At 45.7% G+C, this 25,102-nt stretch overlaps 3 protein-coding genes across 11 annotated transcripts in view; 1 reads left to right on the top strand and 2 right to left on the bottom strand.

The window, feature by feature from the left end:
* PCBD2 (pterin-4 alpha-carbinolamine dehydratase 2) overlaps nt 1–1,809 on the bottom strand; it is a 42,187-nt gene extending 40,378 nt beyond the window's left edge. Inside the window, exons 1-2 of one of the 8 annotated variants that reach the window (XM_061423547.1) lie at nt 1,052–1,809; nt 339–395 (exon numbers count right to left, since the gene is read on the bottom strand). In XM_061423547.1, coding sequence (XP_061279531.1) covers nt 375–395; nt 1,052–1,384 — 354 coding nt within the window. In that variant the 5' untranslated portion in view covers nt 1,385–1,809 and the 3' untranslated portion in view covers nt 339–374. The remainder of the gene's footprint in view (nt 1–338; nt 396–1,051) is intronic. The other 7 variants (XM_061423548.1, XM_061423545.1, XM_061423544.1 and 4 more) reach the window with 7 other exon arrangements.
* A 5,775-nt stretch (nt 1,810–7,584) lies between these two features.
* TXNDC15 (thioredoxin domain containing 15) lies at nt 7,585–23,719 on the bottom strand. Of its 2 annotated transcripts, none has more exons than XM_061423535.1 (5): nt 23,473–23,719; nt 15,849–16,336; nt 13,197–13,360; nt 10,810–10,940; nt 7,585–8,305 (listed from the first exon to the last, which is right to left on the bottom strand). In XM_061423535.1, exons 1-5 carry the CDS (start codon nt 23,702–23,704, stop codon nt 8,109–8,111), a joined length of 1,212 nt encoding a protein of 403 aa, XP_061279519.1. In that variant the 5' UTR covers nt 23,705–23,719; the 3' UTR covers nt 7,585–8,108. The 2 variants fall into 2 exon arrangements, with proteins under 2 accessions (XP_061279519.1, XP_061279520.1); XM_061423536.1 differs by lacking the exon at nt 23,473–23,719 and adding an exon at nt 22,991–23,047.
* On the top strand, nt 20,301–20,716 carry LOC133251288 (large ribosomal subunit protein eL36-like). Its single transcript, XM_061423537.1, has one exon. It carries the CDS (start codon nt 20,340–20,342, stop codon nt 20,655–20,657), a length of 318 nt encoding a protein of 105 aa, XP_061279521.1. The 5' UTR covers nt 20,301–20,339; the 3' UTR covers nt 20,658–20,716.
* Nucleotides 23,720–25,102: the final 1,383 nt, after the last annotated feature.

Genomic DNA, 25,102 nt, shown 5'->3' with positions numbered 1-25,102 from the left:
AGACAGGGAAAGCATAGGATCTGGAGAGCAATCTTCAATCCAAGCCTAGCTTTGTTACTTTCAGCTGTGGATGCTGAGTAAATCTTAGCCTCTCTGAATTGCAATGTTTTAGAGTGTGGATGTTACAACATACACCTGCCAAGATTTTTAAAAGGCTTAAAGAGATCTTAAGTGTGGAGGCACCCAGCACAGAGCCTGGCACGTGGCAGCCACTCCAAACGCACCTGTTTATTCACCCCTCCCCAATGCCACGACTGTACTCGATCACCAGCGCCCGAGATAGAAGTATGCCTTAGGACACGCCTAGGTGACAGTAAGCACTCAACTTGTGTTCTCACCTTAATGGCCATAAAGCAGAATGCTTATCTTCTCCATCATCGAGTCACATTTTTTTTCTATTAAAAAAAAAATCAAACTGCCAAATGGGCTCTAACAAGCAATTTAAGAAAATGAAACGGTGAGTTTAATACAACATATTCCCACTAGGTGGTGCTGCATGTTAAAACTTTCTCTCAAGTCAATTTACCCCCAATATGTTAATGTATAAAACGGGGAAACGGACCGGGCGCCTCTAGGTATTTAAAAAAAAAATCAGTGTGCAACTCAAAAGATAATTTATTAGTAAATACTCCAAAAAATTAACACCGAGACAAATGAGTTAATTCAACACTCAGGGCCCCGTTTACAGAGAGCGAGAGACGGTGCCTGCTCTCACCGAGCGGACAATCTAGACGACCCGACAAGCAGCTTTAGTCACACCACGAGTGAAGAATTTTCACAATTGCTTTGCATACTTTTTTTTTAACACTTAAGTCGTGGTGGTTTGTTTTCTGGTTGGCAATTTCGGAAACTACGATGAAATTCCAAGCAAGAGAAAACTGGAATATGCTACGGCCACCCGTCTCAGACCAGCGCGTCGGCAGGAGCCGGGTGCCCAAACGTGGCTACCCGAAGTCCGGGACCACTTCGGGGCCTGCCCAGGCCCCTTCACCCCTCGGCCGGCATGGCTGGGCCTCGCCCTCCTCCCGCACCGCGGGCCCTCGGCACTCACCATGGCCGCGAGGCTCTGGCTCCTGCCTCTCAGCGCCGCGAACCAGCGCCGCGTCGCCCCCCGCGTCCCCAGCGTCGCCGCCATAGCCTGGCGCCGAGGGCTGCCCGGCGCGCTGCCTGCCCGCCGCCCGCCGCCCGCCGCCCCAGAGCCAGGAGCCGTGCGGGAAGCTCCCAGCTGCAGCCTAGACCGTCCCGCAAAGCCCTGCCCCGCCGCGCAGGCCCAGACGCGGACCGGCCCCGGAAGATCTCCAGGAGCTTCGATGGCGGGCGCACCCGCAGGCCCCCGCAGGCCCCCGGCGCTGTCAGCCCCGGTTTGACGGGCCTTCGGCGTCATCGCCGCTCGGGTGCCAGGTTTCCTGCCTGGTGCGGGGCGGGTAGGAGGGCTGGCGCGGCTCTGAGGATGGACCTGCGGTTCGCTTTTCGGTGTCCGGCCCTCGGGTTGTCGCTGCCTCGCCCACTGTCTGACCTCGTTGGGGCAAACAGCACCTGCGGGCTGAAGGATGTCGCGGACGGCGACAGGAAGAGATGAGCTGCAGGGGGGTCGGGGGGTGACTGGAGACCACTGCACTCTACTAGCGGTTGTGGGACAGTGAACTACAGTGATGCAAACAGGGCCTTCTAAGTAGGGGAGCCACCGGTTGCATCTAAGCTCTGCTTTGTTATTACTTAGCTGCCAGTGTCCTGGGCAGACTAACTCATCTTTGTCTAGATAAAATAATTTGGAAAACCTAGCTCACAGTGCTTTCTAAAAGGTAGCACACTCAACACATAGTAGGCATCCCGGAGATAACATGTGGACAGATTTAGATAAATTATATATATATATATATATATATATATATATATATATATATATATATATATATTTGGACAAAAGTCTTTAGTCTTTCTTTTATATATTAGTATTTTATTCTTATCGTTCCTTTTTTTTTTAAATATATAATTCACATACCATAAAATTCATCCCTTTAAAGGGTACAATTTAGTGGGTCTTAGTATATTCTTGTATTTTTTTTTTACTAAATAGTTCAAGCAAATTAATAATATGTTTTGCAGAGAACATAGCAATATACTCAGGAATATACTTTTGAAACTATGAAGTCCAATTAAGTTCAGCTTAGCAGCTGCTAGCATTTTATTTCCCATGTGGACTTGGAAAAAAATAAAGCCTTTCACCTAAAATAGTCTAAAATTCAGACTTATGGCCCAACCCATCTTCTTCACTCTTGCCCACCTGATGAAAACTCAGCAGAGGAATCTTGCTGTAGACCTTCATCAAACATCACTGGTCTCAAGGTATTTATCTGAGACATTCTGGTTTGCTTTGCCTGATGCCATACATGGATATATACAACAGCTGGAACTGTAGATTGTATTTCCAATATTTACTTTGGGCATTTGGGATCATGAAAAATGTCCTACTATCTTGCTCATTAAAGTGAGAACTGAGAAATTAACTGGTAGTTGTGAAATAATAGGTTGGAGACCCCTCATCATTTTCAGTGGTTTGCTTTCATCATTTTCCTTCCCTAATTCCGCTGGACGAGACTGTGACACGTCAGCTCTTGTCATGAAAGCATTAGCAGCAGGATGCTGCTTAGGGTCCAGGGAGAGTGATGTCCACTGACAGGGGCTGTGAATGCCCTGCCCTAACACAGAGCTCTCTTACTAGGATCTAATTCCCTTAGCAAAGATTTACTGGGCACGTCCTCTCCCATGGACACTGTTGAGAAAAACAGCCTCCCGCTCAGTCTTTCATGTCCTGCTTGGCCACATGGACTAGGCCTTGGGCCTGGAACACTTCCTTACCAAAAAAGAGCCCACACAGCCTGTGCCAGCAGAGAAGGCAATGGCACCCCACTCCAGTACTCTTGCCTGGAAAATCCCATGGACAGAGGAGCCTGGTGGGCTGCGGTCCATGTGGTCGCTAGGAGTCGGACGTGACTGAGCGACTTCACTTTCACTTTTCGCTTTCATGCATTGGAGAAGGAAATGGCAACCCACTCCAGTGTTCTTGCCTGGAGAGTCCCAGGGACAGCGGAGCCGGGTGGGCTGCTGTCTCTGGGGTCGCACAGAGTCGGACACGACTGAAGTGACTTAGCAGCAGTAGCAGCAGCAGCCTGTGCCAGGCTGATCGGCCTGTGAGAGTACCCTTCCTTGTTTCAGACTGAATGTGTGCTCCTTTGTTCTGCTTAAGTATGGATGTCAATGACCCTGGGGCACACACCCCCATTTCAGAATGTCACATTCGGTGGGGGAGAGGGTTCTTCTGCTGTGGCACTAGATGGGTGCTCTTTGGCCATAGGCTGGGGGTGAGGGACATCCTTGAGCCATGAGGGACCTATGCACACTACTGGGGCTGACCTTGATGTCTCTTCTCATGAGAATAAAAACACTGTTCTATCCCATGCTTGACCGTGTTGTTTTCCTAGATAACTCTAATACCAAGAAGTCAGGGACAGAAGGGTTGGGCTTACATCCCTGGTGGCTGGCATTGTGGTGATTCTTGCTATCCTCCATGGAGTTGCAGTCCCCTCCTGGCACAGGTTCCTGGTATAGTGTTCTCAACAGACAAGTTTTACTGGTCTTGGACCACTTCCTTCCCCTCTAGTTCTCTTTCCCTCAACACCAGTGCTTCCCAGCTGACCCTCTACACTTGGACCTCCCTTCCAGGAACCAGCTCTGTTCCATATTTCCCTCCAGGGGAACCTCTGTAGCCTGTCTCAGCTAAGTGTCAGAGGCAAAGCCATGGATCTGCTGGTCATCCTGGGAGCCTTTCCTCACCCTCCAGACTAGTATTGGGCCCCACTATATATGAAACCATAGGAAAACTCCTGTTTCTTTGATAGGATAACTCCCACTCTGGGACTCTGCCACCAAGAGAAGATTATATCAGTCCAGTTCAGTTCAGTTGCTGAGTCGTGTCCAACTCTTTGCGACCCCATGAATCGTAGCACGCCAGGCCTCCCTGTCCATCACCAACTCCCGGAGTTCACTCAAACTCATGTCCATCGAGTCGGTGATGCCATCCAGCCATCTCATCATCTGTCGTCCCCTTCTCCTCCTGCCCCCAATCCCTCCCAGCATCAGGGTCTTTTCCAATGAGTCAACTCTTCGCATGAGGTGGCCAAAGTATTGGAGTTTCAGCCTCAGCATCAGTCCTTCCAATGAACACCCAGGACTGGTCTCCTGTAAGATGGACTGGTTGGATCTCCTTGCAGTCCAAAGGACTCGCAAGAGTCTTCTCCAACACCACAGTTCAAAAGCATCAATTCTTCGGCGCTCAGCTTTCTTCACAGTCCAACTTTCACATCCATACATGACCACAGGAAAAACCAGTCTTGACTAGATGGACCTTTGTTGGCAGAGTAATATCTCTGCTTTTTAATATGCTATCTAGGTTGGTCATAACTTTCCTTCCAAGGAGTAAGCGTCTTTTAATTTCATGGCTGCAATCACCATCTGCAGTGATTTTGGAGCCCAAAAAAATAAAGTCTGACACTGTTTCCACTGTTTCCCCATCTATTTGCCATGAAGTCATGGAACCAGTTGCCATGATTTTAGTTTCCTGAATGTTGAGCTTTAAGCCAATTTTTTCACTCTCCTCTTTCACTTTCATCAAGAGGCTCTTTAGTTCCTCTTCACTTTCTGCCATAAGGGTGGTGTCATGTGCATATCTGAGGTTATTGATATTTCTCCCGGCAATCTTGATTCCAGCTTGTGCTTCTTCCAGCCCAGCATTTCTCATGATGTACTATGCATATAAGTTAAATAAGCAGGGTGACAATATACAGCCTTGACGTACTCCTTTTCCTATTTGGAACCAGTCTGTTGTTCCATGTCCAGCTCTAACTGTTGCCTCCTGACCTGCATATAGGTTTCTCAAGAGGCAAGTTAGGTGGTCTGGTATTCCCATCTCTTTAAGAATTTATTGTGATCCACACAGTCAAAGGCTTTGGCATAGTCAATAAAGCAGAAATAGATGTTTTTCTGGAACTGCCTTGCTTTTTCGATGATCCAGCGGATGTTGGCAATTTGATCTCTGGTTCTTCTGCCTTTCCTAAAACCAGCTTGAACATCTGGAAGTTCACGGTTCATGTATTGCTAAAGCCTGGCTTGGAGAATTTTGGGCATTACTTTACTAGCATGTGCTGCTGCTGCTGCTAAGTCGCTTCAGTCATGTCCGACTCTGTGTGACCCTATAGACGGCAGCCCACCAAGCTCCCCCGTCCCTGGGATTCTCCAGGCAAGAACACTGGAGTGGGTTGCCATTTCCTTCTCCAATGCACTAAAGTGAAAAGTGAAAGTGAAGTTCCTCAGTCGTGTCTGACTCGTAGTGACCCCATGGACTGCAGCCTACCAGGCTCCTCCGTCCATGGGATTTTCTAGGCAAGAGTACTGGAGTGGGGTGCCATTGCCTTCTCCATACTAGCATGTGAGATGAGTGCAATTGTGCGGTAGTTTGAGTATTCTTCGGCATTGCCTTTCTTTGGAATTGGAATGAAAACTGACCTTGTCCAGTCCTGTGGCCACTGCTGAGTTTTCCAAATTTGCTGGCATATTGAGTGCAGCATTTTCACAGCATCATCTTTCAGGATTTGAAATAGCTCAACTAGAATTCCATCACCTCTACTAGCTTTGTTCGTAGTGATGCTTTTTAAGGCCCACTTGACTTCACATTCCAGAAATGAAGATTATATACAAAACCATAAATCCAGCAAGAGGACAGGTTAGGTAAGTAATGCTGAAATCTATTAAACGGCCTATACTATAGCCATGGTTAGGAACACTATTACCAACAGTGAAATATTTATCACTGTTAATCAAAAGAAGGGAGAAAAAGATGCTATATAATCGCTACAAGTATGGGAAACATAAGAGAAAGACTGGAGTGTTATGCATATGATGGTTGCCTGGGCCATAGCATCAAGGCAGGACAGGGTTCCAGCCCACATAGAGGCTCTGGAGAATGCTTAAGTTTGAAGCTGGGTTCCACCACTGGAAATATATAATGAACAGCAAGTTATTTAGGGCTTCACTTACTCATTTTCCAGTGCAGTCAACCTCAGAGGGCCACTGTACAGGATAAAGGAAATGGTGTAGGTCAAGCACTTAAAGCAATACATGGCACACATGGTAATATTCAAACATTATTATAAGAGATGGAATAATTAGAGGGCTTTTTTTTCTTAAATATTGTAAATACAGATACACATATGAAAGTTCAAATCCTAGATTCATCAGCATACTATGTATATAACCTAGGTAAGTTATTAAGTGGAGAGTGAAAAAGTTGGCTTAAAGCTCAACATTCAGAAAACGAAGATCATGGCATCCGGTCCCATCACCTCATGGGAAATGGATGGGGAAACAGTGGAAACAGTGTCAGACTTTATTTTTCTGGGCTCCAAAATCACTGCAGATGGCGACCACAGCCATGAAATTAAAAGACGCTCACTCCTTGGACCAACCTAGATAGCATATTCAAAAGCAGAGACATTACTTTGCCAACAAAGGTCCGTCTAGTCAAGGCTATGGTTTTTCCTGTGGTCATGTATGGATGTGAGAGTTGGACTGTGAAGAAGGCTGAGCACCAAAGAATTGAGGCTTTTGAACTGTGGTGTTGGAGAAGACTCTTGAGAGTCCCTTGGACTGCAAGGAGATCCAACCAGTCCATTCTGAAGGAGATCAGCCCTGGGATTTCTTTGGAAGGAATGATGCTAAAGCTGAAACTCCAGTACTTTGGCCATCTCATGTGAAGAGTTGACTCACTGGAAAAGACTGATGCTTGGAGGGATTGGGGGCAGGAGGAGAAGGGGACGACAGAGGATGAGATGGCTGGATGGCATCACTAACTCGATGGACGTGAGTCTGGGTGAACTCTGGGAGTTGGTGATGGATAGGGAGGCCTGGCGTGCTGCGATTCATGGGGTGGCAAAGAGTCGGACACGACTGAGCAACTGAACTGAACTGAACTGAAGTTATTTAACCTCAATATGCCAGTTTAGGCTCCTGTGTGAAATGGAAATAATAATGGTACTTTTCTGAGCTCTGGTCCCCTCCTGCCAGGGAATACCCCAGCCACAGCTGTCCATAGCATGACACATACATTGTAAACCCCTATCGAATGTTACACTATGGGAAGGAGGCTCATCTAAGGTTCTATTTTCACAGAACTTAGAATACCTTATGATCTAAACTATCTAAACTCTGGAAATGATCAGTATAATAGTAGTTTATTATTATGTAGTCAGCTGTCATGTCTGAATTTAAGGGATCTTTGAGAAACAGCCTTTCGAAAATTTCATGTAAATTACACGTTGTCTCTTTTCTACATGTGTCCTAAACTAGACCATAATCAACTATGGGCAACAACAGTACTCAATATGTCTTTCAGCTTTCACTAAACCTAGCAGAAGGCCAAGAACATTTTAAGGCTCAGTTAATGCATGCTGATTAACATCTGCCTTACCCAGAAACAACTTCTTAAACCACTTCAGATCCTTTCAGTGAAATCAGAGGTCACAAACACCATAGTATCCGACTCTTTATTTTCCCATCAGCTGCTACTTGTAAGGTCACACCTATTGATCCTAACTATTCTTTCCATAGAAGAACATTTTCCTGCTTACTGATTCTGGAAGAGAAAAGACAAATGAACAGAAAATCAACTTCCTTAGATGTATACAAGAAATCAACAGTTTTCTAAATCTACAATCTGAAAGTCTTTTTTCTGCCTAAGTAAGCATACTGTCACTCTGTTCATGACTCCACCAGAATACATCTTCACATGTCAAACTGGATTAGTCCCTTAAAATGTTCAAGTAGTAAAAACAAGAATGGTGAATTCTACTGAATATGTTTGCATTTGCTTATTATAGGACTAGTTAAAACATCAGTTTATAATTTTTTTAACACATTCAACAGTTCAGCAAACACATGATTCTTTCAATCTGACTAAAGTTGTAAGTCAACACTGGAGAAAATACATGAAATTGCAGCATTAGTCTCTGAAGTGAAGGATTGAGATTCTTCCCAACTGTCCTTTGAGTCTATCACTACTCCGCATGTTCCTGCTCTTGTCCCGGAATCAGCCACCGAATACTCTCAGTTCGAATGGTAGCGTACATAATAAAACTGATTAAAAAGAATAAGGAAAATACAAGCAACCAGTCCACACTTTTTATCAGAGTGCTGGGAAGAGGGCCTATTTGGTCAGCTTGAGTTACCACCACATTTTTCTTGGCTTCTATACCTGAAAGAGAAATCAGTTTTGTTTCAAACGAGATAGAAAACATTCCCACTACAGATTTTTCTTAAGTATTCTGCATGGCATGCAAAATGATACGTGGTCTTAAACAGCACAGCTTGTAAACCTGGGATGGCTTCACTTGCCTGTCAGTGTAATTTGTAACTTGCCCTTCTCTCCACCACATCAAAGGAGCAGGAATCCATTCAGCTGTTCAAAGCTAAAACACTAGAATTTCAGTGAACTCACTAGAAAGGTCTATGTCGGTGCATTGTCTGAGGTGTCTTTTGTTCTCTTTCAAGACCAAAGTTCAACAACTTAGTAAAGCTATTCTCAGGCGTCTACAGAATGTTGTCACAGGGTGAGTAATGCTAAATTCAAAATGTTTTAAAATAATTTACTGAAGGAATTGTTAGAGCAACTAACCAACAGTGGGAGCAGTGATTACCAAAGTGATTACATAGATTTCACTTCTGTTCTAAGTTTTGTGAGAGCACTGAACAAATTGGCTCCCCTTCTCCATATCAGTCTAAACAACAAGCAGGGATCCTTTACAAGACTTGGAATAACTCAATACCTGGTAGGTAGTTACTCCCATAAAGTAATTCAGCTCTTTGTTCTTCTGTGTTAGATCTAAGTAATTACATACAGCTAAGAATATATGGAAGGTATGTTATAATTTTTATTTACTTCCAATGAATATATTTCAGGAAAAAGTGGGTGCTCATAACTGAGGCATTAAAGCTTTTGAGGAATGAACTTTTCCAATGAAGGAAATTTCATCAGTATTCAGTGCTCAGACTTCTAAAGGATAAAAACAAGGGCCTGTGTTTCAGCAAATATTAAGGAATTAAAATAGCATCAACAATGGCCACCCACTCCAGTATTCTTGCCTGGAAAATCCCATGGATGGAGGAGCCTGGTGGGCTGCAGTCCATGGGGTCGCAAAGAGTCGGACACGACTGAGCGACTTCACTTTCACTTTTCTCTTTCATGCATTGGAGGAGGAAATGGCAACCCACTCCAGTGTTCTTGCCTGGAGAATCCCAGGGACCGGGGAGCCTGGTGGGCTACCATCTATGGGGTTGCACAGAGTCAGACACGACTGAAGTGACTTAGCACACATAAATTAATAGATAGAACTCCATACAACAACAAAAATGAAAAAAGCACAACCATGCACAACAATGCAGATGAATCCCACAGACGTAATGGTGAGTAAAACCAGTCAGACATATAAGAATCCATACTGTATGTCTGCATTAATATGAAGATCAAAAACAAGGAATGCTATACTGTGATAGTAGGAGTGAAGACGGTGCTTATCCTTGGGGGGAACAGGAGTGATAGTGCAGAAATGGGGCTGGTAAGGTTCTCTTTCTGAATCTGAGCACTGGTTACTCAAGGTGTTCGCTTTGTTTTGAAAATTCATCAGGAGTCACAGGCACTAGTGACTGCTGCTGCTGCTGCTGCTAAGTCACCTCAGTCGTGTCTGACTCTGTGTGACCCCATAGACGGCAGCCACCAGGCTCCCCCATCCCTGGGATTCTCCAGGCAAGAACATTGGAGTGGGTTGCCATTTCCTTCTCCAACGCAGGAAAGTGAAAAGTGAAAGTGAAGTCGCTCAGTCGTGTCCGACTCTGAGCAACCCCATGGACTGCAGCCTACCAGGCTCCTCCATCCATGGGATTTTCCAGGCAAGAGTACGGGAGTGGGGTGCCATTGCCTTCTCCAACTGATGCATATTTCTGTGTAAATATTATGCTTGAATGAATAATGTATATAAAAATGTATCTATAGGTGTATGGCATGTGAATGTTATCTCAATAAAGCTGTTACATTTTTTCAAAGCTATCTATAATCATATGGTTTTTCCTGTGGTCATGTATAGATGTGAGAGTTGGACTGTGAAGAAGGCTGATCGCCGAAGAATTGAGGCTTTTGAACTGTGGTGTTAGAGAAGACTCTTGAGAGTCCCTTGGACTGCAAGGAGATCCAACCAGACCATTCTGAAGGAGATCAGCCCTGAGATTTCTTTGGAAGAATGATGCTAAAGCTGAAACTCCAGTACTTTGGCCACCTCATGTGAAGAGTTGACTCATTGGAAAAGACTCTGATGCTGGGAGGGATTGGGGGCAGGAGGAGAAGGGGATGACAGAGGATGAGATGGCTGGATGGTGTCACTGACTCGATGGACATGAGTCTGAGTGAACTCCAGGAGTTGGTGATGGACAGGGAGGCCTGGTGTGCTGCGATTAATGGGGTCACAAAGAGTTGGACACGACTGAGCGACTGAACTGAACTGAACTGAGTATTACTTAATCATGTTAAGCTTGCCACTGATTGACAGACATTTAACAGGACCACAACATTTCATCAGAAAAAAAGTTTTACATCCCAAAGCCAATCTTGAACCGTTCACTTAAGGGTAATAGCTGATCAAAAGTCACAGAAGGCATATTCCTCCAGCAATAAAATGTCGTCTTCTACAGCATATTATTTCTACATACCTGTCTGGTTAAAAATGAAGATTTTCAGCGTTTCCAATGTTCGGTCTGTATGATTAAATCTAGCCATTGGTTTAGCCCCTTGAAACAACAAGATGTTAGGAACAGCCACGGTGCCAAACCTTGTAGAAAGGCTACAAGAGAGAAAACCTGAATTAATAGTGGGCTTCCCCACACAATTACGATATCAGAACGGATGGAAAGACATGAGAAAGGACCAGTTTCCTGTGACCTGTGGAGGCTTCTGACACTGAAATAATAGGCTGTGGCTGTTTCTGACTGCCTTCCTCATGGGTCATGGTTGGGGGCATTCCCGTTCTGCTCTCTGACTTGCTTTCTATTACAACGTGGAGCTGCTCCTGACACAATTATTCTACTACTTTTGTTCCTAAGAGCCAAAACAGATCAGACCAGAAAATTCTAACGCATGGACAAAGCACGCTGTGTCAGTTTACTTGACAGAAGAAACTTCAAACTCTCCGGAATGCTCATTTCTATCCCTCATAAAAGGTTCAACTTATGGATAAGCAGTTAGGTTGGTGAGTCGGTACAAAGGAATTTACAATCTAACAAACACACCAGGAAGCTCACAATTAAGGCTGGACAATTCGGAAGTAACATGACCTGAGCAGAACTGTTTCAGCTTTTACAGAATACTGAGCAGTGGTATAAGTCAAAATGCTCTGGGTTCAAGCCTGAGTTCTAACACTGAATCAGCTGTGTGACCTTTGGGCAGATTATTTAACCTTTCTAAGCCTCAGTTACCCCCACTAATAAAATGGTAATATTGGATAATCAGGATTTTTTTCTTTTGCAAATATGCTGTAACATAAATATTAACGTATGAGGCAAATACATGTCCCACAATACAATAAGACAGAGTATCCTCTATTCTCCATAACTGAGGCACCATACCAGGCACTGAGAAGGCAGAAATGAAGAAGCAACCAAAGGGATGATAAAAGCCCGCAGGGAACTGAGGATAGCGTGGAGGCTGGTGTCAGATCCATAAGCAAAGAGTGCTAAGCAGGTGCTGGGAGCTAGCCCTGCTGACTAGGGGGCCAGTGCAGGGCCTGGTCAAAGCTGGACAGTGACTTCAAATGTCCTTCCAGTCAGTCTGTAACCTTGGGCCAGGCCACTGAGATCTTTCCCTGAAGCCTTTGTGGGAAATACTAATTTGTGGGGCAGTTTCCTTCTTCATAAACAATTTCAGGTAAACATTATCCACACTGAAGTCAGGGCCTCATTTTCATCACCAACTTGACCATCTTCCAAACTTCCCAAATTTATTCACACACAACCGCTATGTGACCTAAGAAGTAGCATCTGACTTACAGCAGGAGAGGAGGACATGGTTTATTACCTCAGACACAGTCACAGGGAAAATATTTAACATCTTTGTAAGTTAAGTTCTTTGTAACTTATTTTACTGAACATTCAGAAAAGACAAAACCCCACTGAACACTGTGAAAGACTACAAAACACAGGCAAATGTATATCAAAGTCCTAAAACAATTCATCAAATTTATTGAATGTCTACCAAGAACATGCATTCAAGAATAAATGTAAGCAAAAAGAAAGAAGGAAGGACGCCAAGAAGGAAAGAAAAGAATTAAAAAAAAAAAAAAAAAGGACTTCTCTGGTGGTACAGAGGATTAGAATCTGTCTGCCAATGCAGGGGACACAGGTTCGATCCCTGGTCTGGGAGGATACCACAGCCGGTAGCAATAAAGCCCATGCGCCACAACTACTGAGCCCGAGTACCGCAACTACTGAAGCCCGGGCGCCTAGAGCCAATGCTCCGAAATAAGAGAAACCATTGCAATGAGAAGCCCACACGTGGCAACAAAAAGTAGTCCAAGCTCACCACAACTAGAGAAGGCTCACCACAACTAGAGAAAGCCCACGCACAGCAACAAAGACTCAGCGCAACCACAATAAGTAAGAAGAATAAAAAAGAAAGAAAGAAATCCTTAGCAGACATAAAACAGGGGTGCCAAGAGTTAGGCTGCTAGGTTGGGGACCTACGCTGCAGGTGAAAGTCACACAGGAAGAACGTACTTAGGATACTAATTTTGCTCATTCAATCTGGCCAGGACCCTAACACATCCTCTGCCCCCTCCCCTGCCATCAGGCAGAGCCATCTTTAAATTCCACCAGGGGAAGAACTGTCTTTCTTCTTAAGGAGCCTCCAGAAAGCCTCCCTCAGGAATGTGCCAATCCTCACTGCTCACACTGTCTTTCCTTCCCTCAATTCCATTTCAAAGCTCAAGTTCAAGCCGGCCTCCTCTGCTCCTAACTTAACTGATTACGACCCCCAAGTAACTATAACCATCGTCCAATGGGATGAGACATAAACCCCACTGAGGGAAGATACTAGGGGAAGATACCTGCTGTGCTGAGAGGCATCCAGTGCCAAAAAGTGAAGAGCTGGAAACGCCCGGGGCAGAGAATTAAAATGAGGGGCCAAACTGGCAGAAAATCGGCACCAAGGGGTGTAAAACAGGACTAGAGTGCAGTCACTACCGTTTGGGTTGAGAAAATCCATAAGGTCCTGTGGCAAAAGAAACAGAAAGTGTTACAGTCAGCAGTAAAGGATGGGTACTTCTTCTGGAAGGATACTCAAGGGCAGGAAGCACCACTGAGACCAGGGAGAGGAGGTGGGGGCGGAGACAGCAGGGAGACAGCAGTGTAGCACCTGGAGAACCTTCTGGGGTGGACCCATATGGATCCACGGACCAGCAGAAAAGCAGCATCAAATGACGCATCACCAACTTTCCTCCAAGGTTTTCCTTTTTTTTTTTTTATATTAATAAAGGTAGTAATTCATTTACAATGTTGTGTTAATTTCTGCTGTACAGCAAAGTGATTCAGTTATACATACATATATTCTTTTTCGTATTCTTTTCCATTGTGGTTTATCACAGGATATTGAACATAACTCCCTATGCTCCCTACGTAGGACCTTGTTGTTTATCCATCTTCTATGTAATAGTCTGTCCACCCTGTATCTGTTAATCCCACATTCCCAGTCCATTCCTTCCCACTGCCTCCCCTTGGCACCACAGGTGTGTTCTCTGTCTGTGAGCCTGTTTCTGTTTTGTAGACAGGTTCATCTGTGTTGTGTTTTAGATTCCATTTTTTTTAATTAATTTTATTTTATTTTTAAACCTTACATAATTGTATTAGTTTTGCCAAATATCAAAATGAATCCATTTTAAGTGATATCATATGGTATTTGTCTTTGTCCTTCACTTAGTATGATAATCTCTAGTTCCATCCACGTTGCTGCGAATGACATTATTTTTCTCCTTTTTATGACTGATTAATATTCCAGTGTGTGTGTGTGTGTGTGTGCGCGCGCATACCACACCTTCTTTATCCACTCACCTGTCAATGGACATTTCGGCTGTTTCCGCATCTTGGCTATTGTGAATAGTGCTGCTATAAACACAAAGGTGCACGTCTCTTTTGTTTGTTTTTGGTCACACAATGTGGCACGTGGGATCTTAGTTCCCCAACCAGGGATCAAATACACACCCCCTGCTGTGGAAGCACAAAGTCTTACCACTGGACTGCCAGGGAAGGCCAGCATATGTCTTTCTGAGTTGTGGTTCTGTCTGAATATATGCCCAGGAGTGGGACTGCTGGATCATATGGCAACTCTAATTTTAATTTGATGAGGAACCTCCATACTGTTTTCTAGAGCAGCTGCACCAACTTACATTCCCACTAACAGTGGAGGAGGGTTCCTCCTCTAAGCTTTCTTAATATTACTATAGAGCAATTTTAATATTTTTCATAATTCTTAATTATACACTAAGTACTCACAGGGTACAAGCTAATGTCCCAACCTTAGAACTGTGCATCTCACACAATCTAACAGAATCATTAAAGCACTGTGGTCTCAGGCCCAAGCTATAATCTCAGCAGTCAGCTCCATGTATTTGGCCAGAGGTTAGTTCAGTTTGAGGGTGCATCATCCCTGCCACCACGCTAACTCTGACCACTCAAAGTGCTTTCTCCTGTTTATGTATGGAACAGTCCGAGACAGTCCACACAGCTGAGGCACAGCATTCACCACGCACCACGCAGGGGTGTGACACCTGCCTTGGAGGGGTGCTCAACGTACTGTACGCACCCTAATTTAAAATAAGCAATTGCATGGAACTTCCCTGGTGGTCCAGTGGCTAAGACTCTGTGGTCGCAAGGCAGGGGACACAGGTTCGACTCCAGGTCAGGGAACTAGATCCCACACGCCGCAACTAAAAGTTCACATGCTGCAACTGACGATCCTGCAACGAGGACTGAAGGCCCCTCGTGCTGCAACCAATGCGCAGTGCAGCCAAATAAATAACTATTTTTAAAATAATAATAAAATAAGCAACCACAGTTCTCACAGCTAGGATTCTTTTCTTATATAAGCAGCCTGAATCCATTCTGCTCTCTGGCTTTAACAATCTTACAGAAAACATTAGTCAGAATCCTGGCATTCTCTTTAGAATCACCATTTATCCAACTAGCTGGAAAGCATGGCTGCCCTGGACGAATGTGTCAGCTCCCAGTCCACAGTAAACACTAGGTTCATACTCTCTGGAGGGAAAAAAAAACTTTCCATCAATATAACAAACTTCTCAGGGACATGACTGGTCCAAACAATGCTAAATTACAATTCTAGTAATTCAGACATATCATTTTTATGTCTCCATAACAAGTACCTCACTGAGAAGAAAAGTGCTATGATTCTGATACCAAGCACCTCCCTGTCCACTGGGATTTTTATCATGAGGCTTGGCGGTGAGATTACCCCAAGGATGACTAGGTTTAGGCCACCTAAAAAGCACAGTCAACACTAGTCATATCTCCTCCTTTCCCTACATACATCCAAAAAGTCAGGTGAATTTTCACCAGTGCAGCCACTAAATGCTATTCCACTGGCAACATGGTGAAGATTATGACTCTGCATGTGAAAGATGACAGAGGATTAAATCATAAAATCAATGTGCAGAAAAGGAGAAAAGTACTAAATAATTTTTTCCTACCTGTGACATATTTAAAATTTTCAGAGTGAAATTTTCTAATCCTGTCACATTTCTCTCCTCACAGTTGACCTTCGGGGATTTCAGACTTTCGGTGGTGTTGGCGTCCTCAGTTGGGGTGGGGTCGGATTCTGCCACGTCAGGCTCAGTGTAGTACTCCTCTTCTCTCTCCGAGAATCTTGCTCCAGCTCTGTCCAGGGAGAAGAGGCTCTCCCGGAGGTTGCACCTCGAGCCCTCCTCCCCTCCAGCCCCACAGGTGCCGCTGCTGGACTCTGGGCTCAGCTTGTCCTCGGCTCCCCCAGGAATGACCGACAACATCACCATATGGTTGCCGTCAGCATCCAGCCCCAGCACCGCCTCCGTCTCTTCTGCAGACGGGTCCTGGCCCACTGGGTCAGGGGAAGGCACCTCCTCATTCATGTACACAGCCCCCACCTGGAATGGGTAAGCAGGCTGCTCCTCTGACCATAAGTGACTTCTTTTCTCTGCAACTAAAACATGCCAGCATGTTCTCAGGCATATTTGACTTCAAAATAAATGAATCCCAAAGAATCACAGTTCTCAAATATGAAAAATTTCCCCTCCAGAGTAAAAAGTTACATTCCCGTTAAACCATTAGAGAGCCACCCATCATTCTCCAGGTCATGAAGAAGATCACAAGGGGATACTAGATTAATGAATGCCCAGAAGTGGACAAGAGCACAGCTTCACATGAAACCTGCAGCTTGCCATGTGGACTACAAGCAAAAACATTCCACTTCAGACATCCAGTTAGGAAAATACAATACAAACACTTTAACAATTTAATTTGTTTGATGAGACTATCCAAGAAAATAATGATGGTTTTATGGAAGATTCTCCAGTGGTCATGTACAGGTGTGAGAGTTGGACCGTAAGAAGGCAGAATGCCAAGAACTGATGCCTTTAATTGTGGTGCTGGAGAAGACTCCTGAAAGTCCCTTGGACAGGAAGGAGATCAAACCAGTCAGTCTTAAGGGAGATCAACCCTGAATATTCACTGGAAAGACTGATGCTAAAGCTGAAGCTCCAGTATTCTGGTCATCTGATGCACACAGATGACTCATTGGAAAAGACCCTGATGCTGGGAAAGATTGAGGGCATAAGGAGAACAGGGTATCAGAGGATGAGATGGCCGGACGGCATCACAGATGCAATGGACGTGAACTTCAGCAAACTCCAGGAGGTAGTGAGGGACAGGGAGGCCTCACGTGCTGCAGTCCATGGGGTCGAAAAGAGTCAGACACAGCTGGGCAACTGAACAATGTAGAAGATTCTACTGTGACAAAGCATCTTTGCATCCATTATATCAGCTCTGAGAGATGGATGGGATGAAGGTTACCAAGTCAACTTAATAGATGACTGAGCTGAAGTACAGAGGTTCAGCGTGATGCGCAATGGCACAAAGCAGTAAGCAACAGGAGCGAAGTCTTGCAACTGCTGCTCCAGAGCGGGCCTTACCCTCCTGCAAGATACCTCAGAGGGCTGCCAGGCCACACTGCCTGAGGAACACCACTACAGCTAGCAGCAGCTCTTCCTGGGGTGGCCTCCACCACTGGCCTCTGCTTTCCTGCCTGCTGCCCTTGGGCTACAGCCCACAGGAGTGCTTAAAGATGTGCCCAGCAGAGCTGGCACAGCAGCCAGAAGAGGAGGCTTTCCTCTCACTCTGGAGCCACTAGATGGGGCTTGAGCCAAAGGTTTGGGTAAGTGAGGAGTCCGAGGCAGTCTCACACATCCATACAGCAAGCTCCACTCACCTCTGTAATAATGACTCCTGCCCTGCACCTCTCATGACCTCAAAATCAGCCGCCAGACTCTGGGTAAAGAATGAGTGCAGCTGCACCCAAACGAGTCCACCATATGGCTGGGGAGCCAGCAGCTGTGGAAGGAGTCCAGCATGCAAAAGAGCATGTCTACCAGAGTGTGAATGACCAACTGGCTTCAAAGCTGGGGAGGGGTCTGGGAGCTTCCTAAGGTATGCATGCTTGTATAATGTCTCAAAGAACATTTCCACAGATGTCTGCAGACTCATTCGGCAATTCAAAAACACTCTCCGGGAATTCATTTCAGGCTAAGTAGAAAAACAGAAACCAGATTTACTCTCCCTCCCGAAACAACCCCCAAAACAGCCAAATATGTGCAACAACAAGCTTCAAGAGACTGAGACAGGGAAGGACAGTGATCCCTGAAAACACAGGAAACAGATGAGAAGAACCCTACAACAGCTCCGGCGTACTGCCTGAGGGAGTTCCTGCCTTGACTCCCTCCTTGAGATGGAGGGTCCAGAAAGACTAAGAAAGCCAGAGTCTGCACAACAGAACCCTGGAGATGGGAGAGCTGCAGAAAGAGCCCTCTGGTCATCTGTGGAAGGGCCTCCTTGAGTGTATTGGTCAGCATATGCATGTAAGTAAACTACCCAAAACCAGGGAAAGAACCACAAAAGGATTAGAGATAACAATTACCCAATACCCACAGAGAGCTGGGAATAGGACCCATCCCCACCCACTACACTGGAAAACCTCCTAAGTCACAGAGCCCTGGGAAGAGTGCACAAAAGGGACTTGCTTTGGTGCGTGCATGTTGAGTTGTCAAGTTGTGGCCAACTCTTTTCGACCTCATGGACTGCAGTCCACCGGGTTCCTCTATCCATGGAATTTTCCAGGCAAGCATACTGGAGTGGTTGCCATTTCCTCCTTCAGGGGATCTTCCTGACCCAGGGATCGAACCCACATCTCCTGCACTGGCAGGAGGATTAGTAGGGCCCAATTAACCCTAAAGTAAATACAGCTCTGCTCTCATCTAGCAAACCTGAAAAGTGAGAATCAAAATGTGTTCAAATAACTGGATATTTGAACAAAGCTCAAGAATATTTATAAGAATACTAAAATACCTAGCATTCAACAAACTAAAAATTTACATCTGGCATCCAGTCGAAGATTACCAGGCGTGCAAAGAAGCAGGGAAATTCTCCTCATTATCCATAATGAGAATAATCAAACCTGACCCAGAACTTGCACGGTTGTCAGAATTATTAGACAAGGCTATTAAAACAGCAACAACTGCACTACATGTTTAAAAAGCAGATGCAGAGAACACAAGATATAAAAAAAAAAACCAACACAGATCAAAATGTAAGTCAAAACCACAATGAAATATCACCTCATACATGTTAGACTGGCTGTTATCAAAAAGACAAGAAATGACAAATGTTGACAAGGGTGTGGACAAAGGGGAGCCCTTATGCACTATCAACAGGAATGTAAATTGGTGTAGCCTCTATGGAAAACAGTATGGAGGTTCCTCAAAAAATAAAAAATAGAACTACCAGGTGATTCAGCAATTCCACTTCTGGGTATTTATCCAAAGAAAATAGAAACACTCACTCAAAAAGGTATATGCAGCCCATGTTCACTGCAGCGTTATTTACAAAAGCCAAGACAGGAAAGCCATCAATGGACAAATGGATAAAGAAAATGTGATATATACATCATACATACTAACATTAATATGTTAATATCACATTAATAATATATTAATGTGATATTATATATGTGTGTATATATATCACATTATTCAGCCATTTAAAAAAAGGAAATCTTGCCATTTGCAATAACATGGATGGATCTCCTTGAGGGCATTATGCTAAGTAAAATAAATCAGAGAAAAACAAATACTGTATGATCTTTCTTATATGTGGTATCTATCAGTGTATAAGCATACACAATTCTTTCTGAAAATCTAGCTCTGAAAAAGAAAAGAAAGAGCAAGTAGTTGTTATGGGCAGGTAGGGGGCTAAGGCGGAGAAGGCAATGGCACCCCACTCCAGTACTCTTGCTTGGAGAATCCCAGGGACGCGGGGAGCCTGGTGGGCTGCCGTCTATGGGGTTGTACAGAGTTGGACACGACTGAAGCGACTTAGCAGCAGCAGCAGGGGGCTAAGGGACAGGATTTGTTTTTTAGGACATACGATAAATTTAAGGACATAAAACTGATGGGAAAACAGGTAAGCAGGGAGAGATGACAGGTTAGATACAGCAGAGTACAGGGTTTGGGAAGCAAGGCAGGTCCTGACAGAAGTGGGTCAAGCACTATTTTGACTATGACCTAGGGAAGGGGTTGGGTGCCTGGACAGGGAGTTCTGCCAAGATGGTGGGGATGGCAGTCTTTCTGTAGCCCTGGGTTGATAAATATGTACTGCATGTATAATCAGAAGTCAAACTCAACATGATTACTGGATTGTTCTTAAGATGAGAGCAGGAGATGAAGCCAGAGAGGCTAAAAGTCTGGAGAAGAACAAAAGGTGGCAGACTGGGGAGCCAACCCCACTCTCAAATGCACCAGCTCTGTAGAGATCTGCTCTCCCGAACCTAACCAACATTCCAGGCCCCCTAGAGCACGTGAACTTCCTGATGTTCAAGCTGGTTTTAGAAAAGGCAGAGGAGCTTCCGCCGCGGCAGCCATTGTGGAACAACAGCCATGGCTCTGCGCTACCCCATGGCCGTGGGCCTCAACAAGGGTCACAAGGTGACCAAGAACGTGGGCAAGCCGAGGCACAGCCGCCGCCGCGGGCGTCTCACCAAACACACCAAATTCGTGCGGGACATGATCCGGGAGGTGTGTGGCTTCGCCCCTTACGAGCGACGAGCCATGGAGCTGCTCAAGGTCTCCAAGGACAAGCAGGCCCTCAAGTTCATCAAGAAAAGGGTGGGGACACATATCCGCGCGAAGAGGAAGAGAGAGGAGCTGAGCAACGTCTTGGCCGCCATGAGGAAAGCGGCAGCCAAGAAGGACTGAGCCCTTCTCATCTGTTCACAATCACAATAAATCTTGCCCAAAAAAAAAGAAAAAGAAAAGGCAGAGGAACCAGAGATCAAATTGCCAACATCCGCTGGATCGTGGAAAAAGCAAGAGAGTTCCAGAAAAACATCTATTTCTACTTTTTGACTATGCCAAAGCCTTTGACTGTGTGGATCACAATAAACTGTGGAAAATCCTGAAAGAGATGGAAATACCAGACCACCTAACCTGCCTCTTGAGAAACCTATATGTAGGTCAGGAGGCAACAATTAGAACTGGACATGGAACAACAGACTGGTTCCAAATAGGAAAAGGAGTACGTCAAGGCTGTATATTGTCACCCTGCTTATTTAACTTATATGCAGAGTACATCATGAGAAACGCTGGACTGGAAGAAACACAAGCTGGAATCAAGATTGCCGGGAGAAATATCAATAACCTCAGATATGCAGATGACACCACCCTTATGGCAGAAAGTGAAGAGGAACTAAAAAGCCTCTTGATGAAAGTGAAAGTGGAGAGTGAAAAAGTTGGCTTAAAGCTCAACATTCAGAAAACGAAGATCATGGCATCCGGTCCCACCACTTCATGGGAAATAGATGGGGAAACAGTGCTAACAGTGTCAGACTTTATTTTTTTGAGCTCCAAAATCACTACAGATGGTGACTGCAGCCATGAAATTAAAAGACGCTTACTCCTTGGAAGGAAAGTTATGACCAACCTAGATAGCATATTCAAAAGCAGAGACATTACTTGCCACAAAGGTCCGTCTAGTCAAGGCTATGGTTTTTCCAGTGGTCATGTATGGATGTGAGAGTTGGACCGTGAAGAAAGCTGAGCGCCGAAGAATTGAGGCTTTTGAACTGTGGTGTTGGAGAAGACTCTTGAGAGTCCCTTGGACTGCAAGGAGATCCAACCAGTCCATTCTGAAGGAGATCAGCCCTGGGATTTCTTTGGAAGGAATGATGCTAAAGCTGAAACTCCAGTACTTTGGCCACCTCATGTGAAGAGTTGACTCACTGGAAAAGACTCTGATGCTGGGAGGGATTGGGGGCAGGAGGAGAAGGGGACGACAGAGGATGAGATGGCTGGATGGCATCACTGACTTGATGGACGTGAGTCTGGGTGAACTCTGGGAGTTGGTGATGGACAGGGAGACCTGGGGTGCTGCGATTCATGGGGTTGCAAAGAGTTGGACACGACTGAGCGACTGAACTGGACTGAACTGAAAACAAATGGAGAATGCCAATGTCCTGAAAGAATCTCCAGAGAAAAAAATCAGGGCACAAAATAGAATCTGGTGCTCTTGATCACCTTCATGTACAACTAGATAGATTTCCCTTATAGAAAATCAAAAGGAAGTCTGAGTGATGCAGAGAGTTAGAATTTTGAGTAAGAATAAGGGAAGACAGAAACTGTCATGGGACGTCTCTCCCCAAAGTCACCATCTGTTTTGGATTTGTTTTTAGTACTTTTTCTTTTCCTTTTCTCCTTTATGACCTTCAGGACATTGGAAATATCCAGTGAACTCTCCACCATCGATGTAACCCTATGGACTCTGCTGCTGTTGGCAGTATAGTTATACAATTTTTGTGATAGAGAAACAAGTTCTTTTGAATAAAAATAACAAATGATGCTCAAAACGTGCTAAGGATACTGCCTGGCATTTAATGAGTGTTTTCATTACTTTTCATAACTCAGCAAGCCGGCTGCCTTGCCTCTTTCCAGGACACTGTTGCAAAAGGAAAGACCTGCATACTTCTGATGCATGCACGCTAAGTCGCTTCAGTTGTGTCCTTCTCTTTGCGACCTCATGAACTGTAGCCCGTCAGGCTCCTCTGTCCATGGAATTCTCCAGGCAAGAATACTGGGGTAGATTGCCATTCCCTCCTCCAGGGGATCTTCCCCACCCAGGGATGAAAGCTGCATCTCTTCTGTCTCCTGCATTGGCAGGCATGTTCTTTAACACTAGCACCACCTGGGAAGCCCGCGTATTCCTGTTAAGTTCTGAATAACAAGCACGATCAAAGGGTTTGGACTTTAACAGCTGTGAGGAGTGGGGAGAAAGAGCAATGAGAGTAAGTCCCACCCATGCCTCCAGGTGGCTGCCTTCCCCCACGGAGGAGGGCCTGAGAGCATGATCTGGCAAGCAGCGGGTTACCCGGGGTGTCTGCTGTGTTGTTCCCATCTATCCTTCACACAGGCACCTGAGCAAGAATGACCTTCTTAAGAAAGTGGTCTGCAGGGTGCAAAGTGAATCGCGGGCTTTGCAGTGAGAGATACAGGCTCTGCCAATTACCAGAAGCACAAATGTAGGCAGAGATGCTCACCTCTCTGAGCTCAGCATCTTCATCAGTAAAACAGGGATACTCAGAACGTATCTCGGTGGGAAGACAAAAGGAGAAAATGATAGAAAGTACCATGCACAGTTCCTGGCTCCTACTAAGGGCACGGTTGTTGTCGATCAGTCTCTAAGTCGTGTCCGACTCTGCGACACGGTACAGGTCGGCTACTCGTTATGATTATCATTAATAATAAAGTGCTCAGCACATGCGGGTACACCTCAGTCAGCGCTAATACACGGTCGGGGCATCCCGCCCCAGCGCCTCCCACCCCGGACCGCGACCCGGGACCACCGGAGGAAAGAGGTCAGGACAACGTGGAGAGGGGCGCCGAGGGCGCCAGGGAGAGGCGAGGCGCGCAGTTCGGGGCCTTGGCGCAGATAAAAGAGCGTCGCCCAGGTAGACCGCCTTGCCGGTCATTTCACGCACAGCCTCCCGCGCCGCCGCTCACGGCCCCAGCCTGTACTCACTCTCCTCGGCGCGGGCAGGAGACCCCAGCACCCACAGCAGAACCTGCCACCAGCCTAGGAGCCGCATGGTGCGGGGCGGGCACCGGCCCGTACACCCAGGCCGAAGGGCAACAGGCGCACAGCGACGCGACTCGCGCTCCCCGGCGGAGGAAGGCTGGGGGAGGAGAGGCCGGGAGCGCGGGCGCGGTCCCGCATCGCCATCTTGGCAGCTGGCAGCAGCCGAGGGCGCCATCTTGGAGTCGGGCGGCCGGCTCCGGCTCGGCTCTGGCTTGCGCCTTGGGGCTCCGGGCTGTTTTCCAAATTGCCTGACCCTGGTGCGGCCTGGCGCGCCCCTGCCCAGCACTTCCTTCTCGGGCCAGAAAGGCCCAGAAGCCTCCCGCTGGAGCGCTTATGGAGGTTCAGATCTCCAGGTATCCTTCCCAGGTTGCCAGATAAAACACAGGATGTCTATTTTAAAAATTCACATAAACAACGAATGATTTTTTTCACTGTAAGAGACCGACCACTGATAGGCTGCCCTAGTTTTGCTATAGTAAATTTTCTAGTGGGTCCAGAAGGATCTGGGACAATGGACAACATGGGTGGAAGAGCCCACATTTGTAAACTAGATCACTACAGTCATCTTTTGGAATAACAACCTGACACCCAACAGTGTAGTAGCAAAGATTTTCTTTTTTTCTCCCGTAACCTTGGGCTTCCCTGGTGGCTCAGGGATAAAGAATCCACCTGCCAATGCAGGATACTCCAGTTCCATCCCTGGTTCAGGGAGATCCCCTGGAGAAGGGAATGGCAACCCACTCCAGTATTCTTGACTAGGAATGCCTATGAACAGAGGAGCCAGGAGGGCTATAGTCATGGGATGGCAAAGAATAGGATAGACTTAGCAACTAACAACAACATATTGTCCTTACTGGATTTGAAGGTGCATGAAAAGCCAATGGGACAGAGGATTAAAAGAATTTAGGATTAATGAAAAGGAGGCTGATTTGGCTCATCCACATTCTCTTTCCTCTTTATTATGTCATATTCCCCTCTCTTTGTTTGTGTTTGGCTGTCTGTTTGGACACATGCACTTCCAGATGTTAGACTTGTTTTACAATAAATGCTACCTCTGATGACAACTCAATATATACAGCCAACAGGACAGAATGTATATTTGACTGTCTCACCACCAGGTGGCACATGCACTTATTTTCAGTGAGAGTTTAAAACATTCAGGTTTAAAACAGGTTTTACTTTCATTTCCTTCTAGGTAAAAAAGTTGACATCATCTTCTTTGGCTGAACTATGTGCACCAACACCACACATCCTGGGGATTGTTTACACAAGAGGCTGATAATATTTGGAATTGTTGAGACTTCCCTTGTGGTCCTGTGGCTAAAACTCCAGGCTCCCAATGCAGGGAGCCCAGGTTCAATCCCTGATCAGGGAACTACATCCCACATGCCAGAACTAAGACCCGATGCAGCCAAATACTTTTAAAAGAAAGGAGAAATTGTTACTCACAGCTACACACCTGCACTCACAGTGTTTTGTGTAGGGTAAGGGAGTTAGAGAAGGCAAGGTCGGAAAAAGAACAAGACCAGCACTTTACAGGAACAGATCAGATCACCTTTAATGAGGGGAGAAG

Source organism: Bos javanicus, chromosome 7 (genome assembly GCF_032452875.1).
Source record: "Bos javanicus breed banteng chromosome 7, ARS-OSU_banteng_1.0, whole genome shotgun sequence".
Taxonomy (NCBI): Eukaryota; Metazoa; Chordata; class Mammalia; order Artiodactyla; family Bovidae; genus Bos; species Bos javanicus.
The sequence above is the reverse complement of the archived record's forward strand: the minus strand, read 5'-3'. Positions and strand labels throughout refer to the sequence as shown.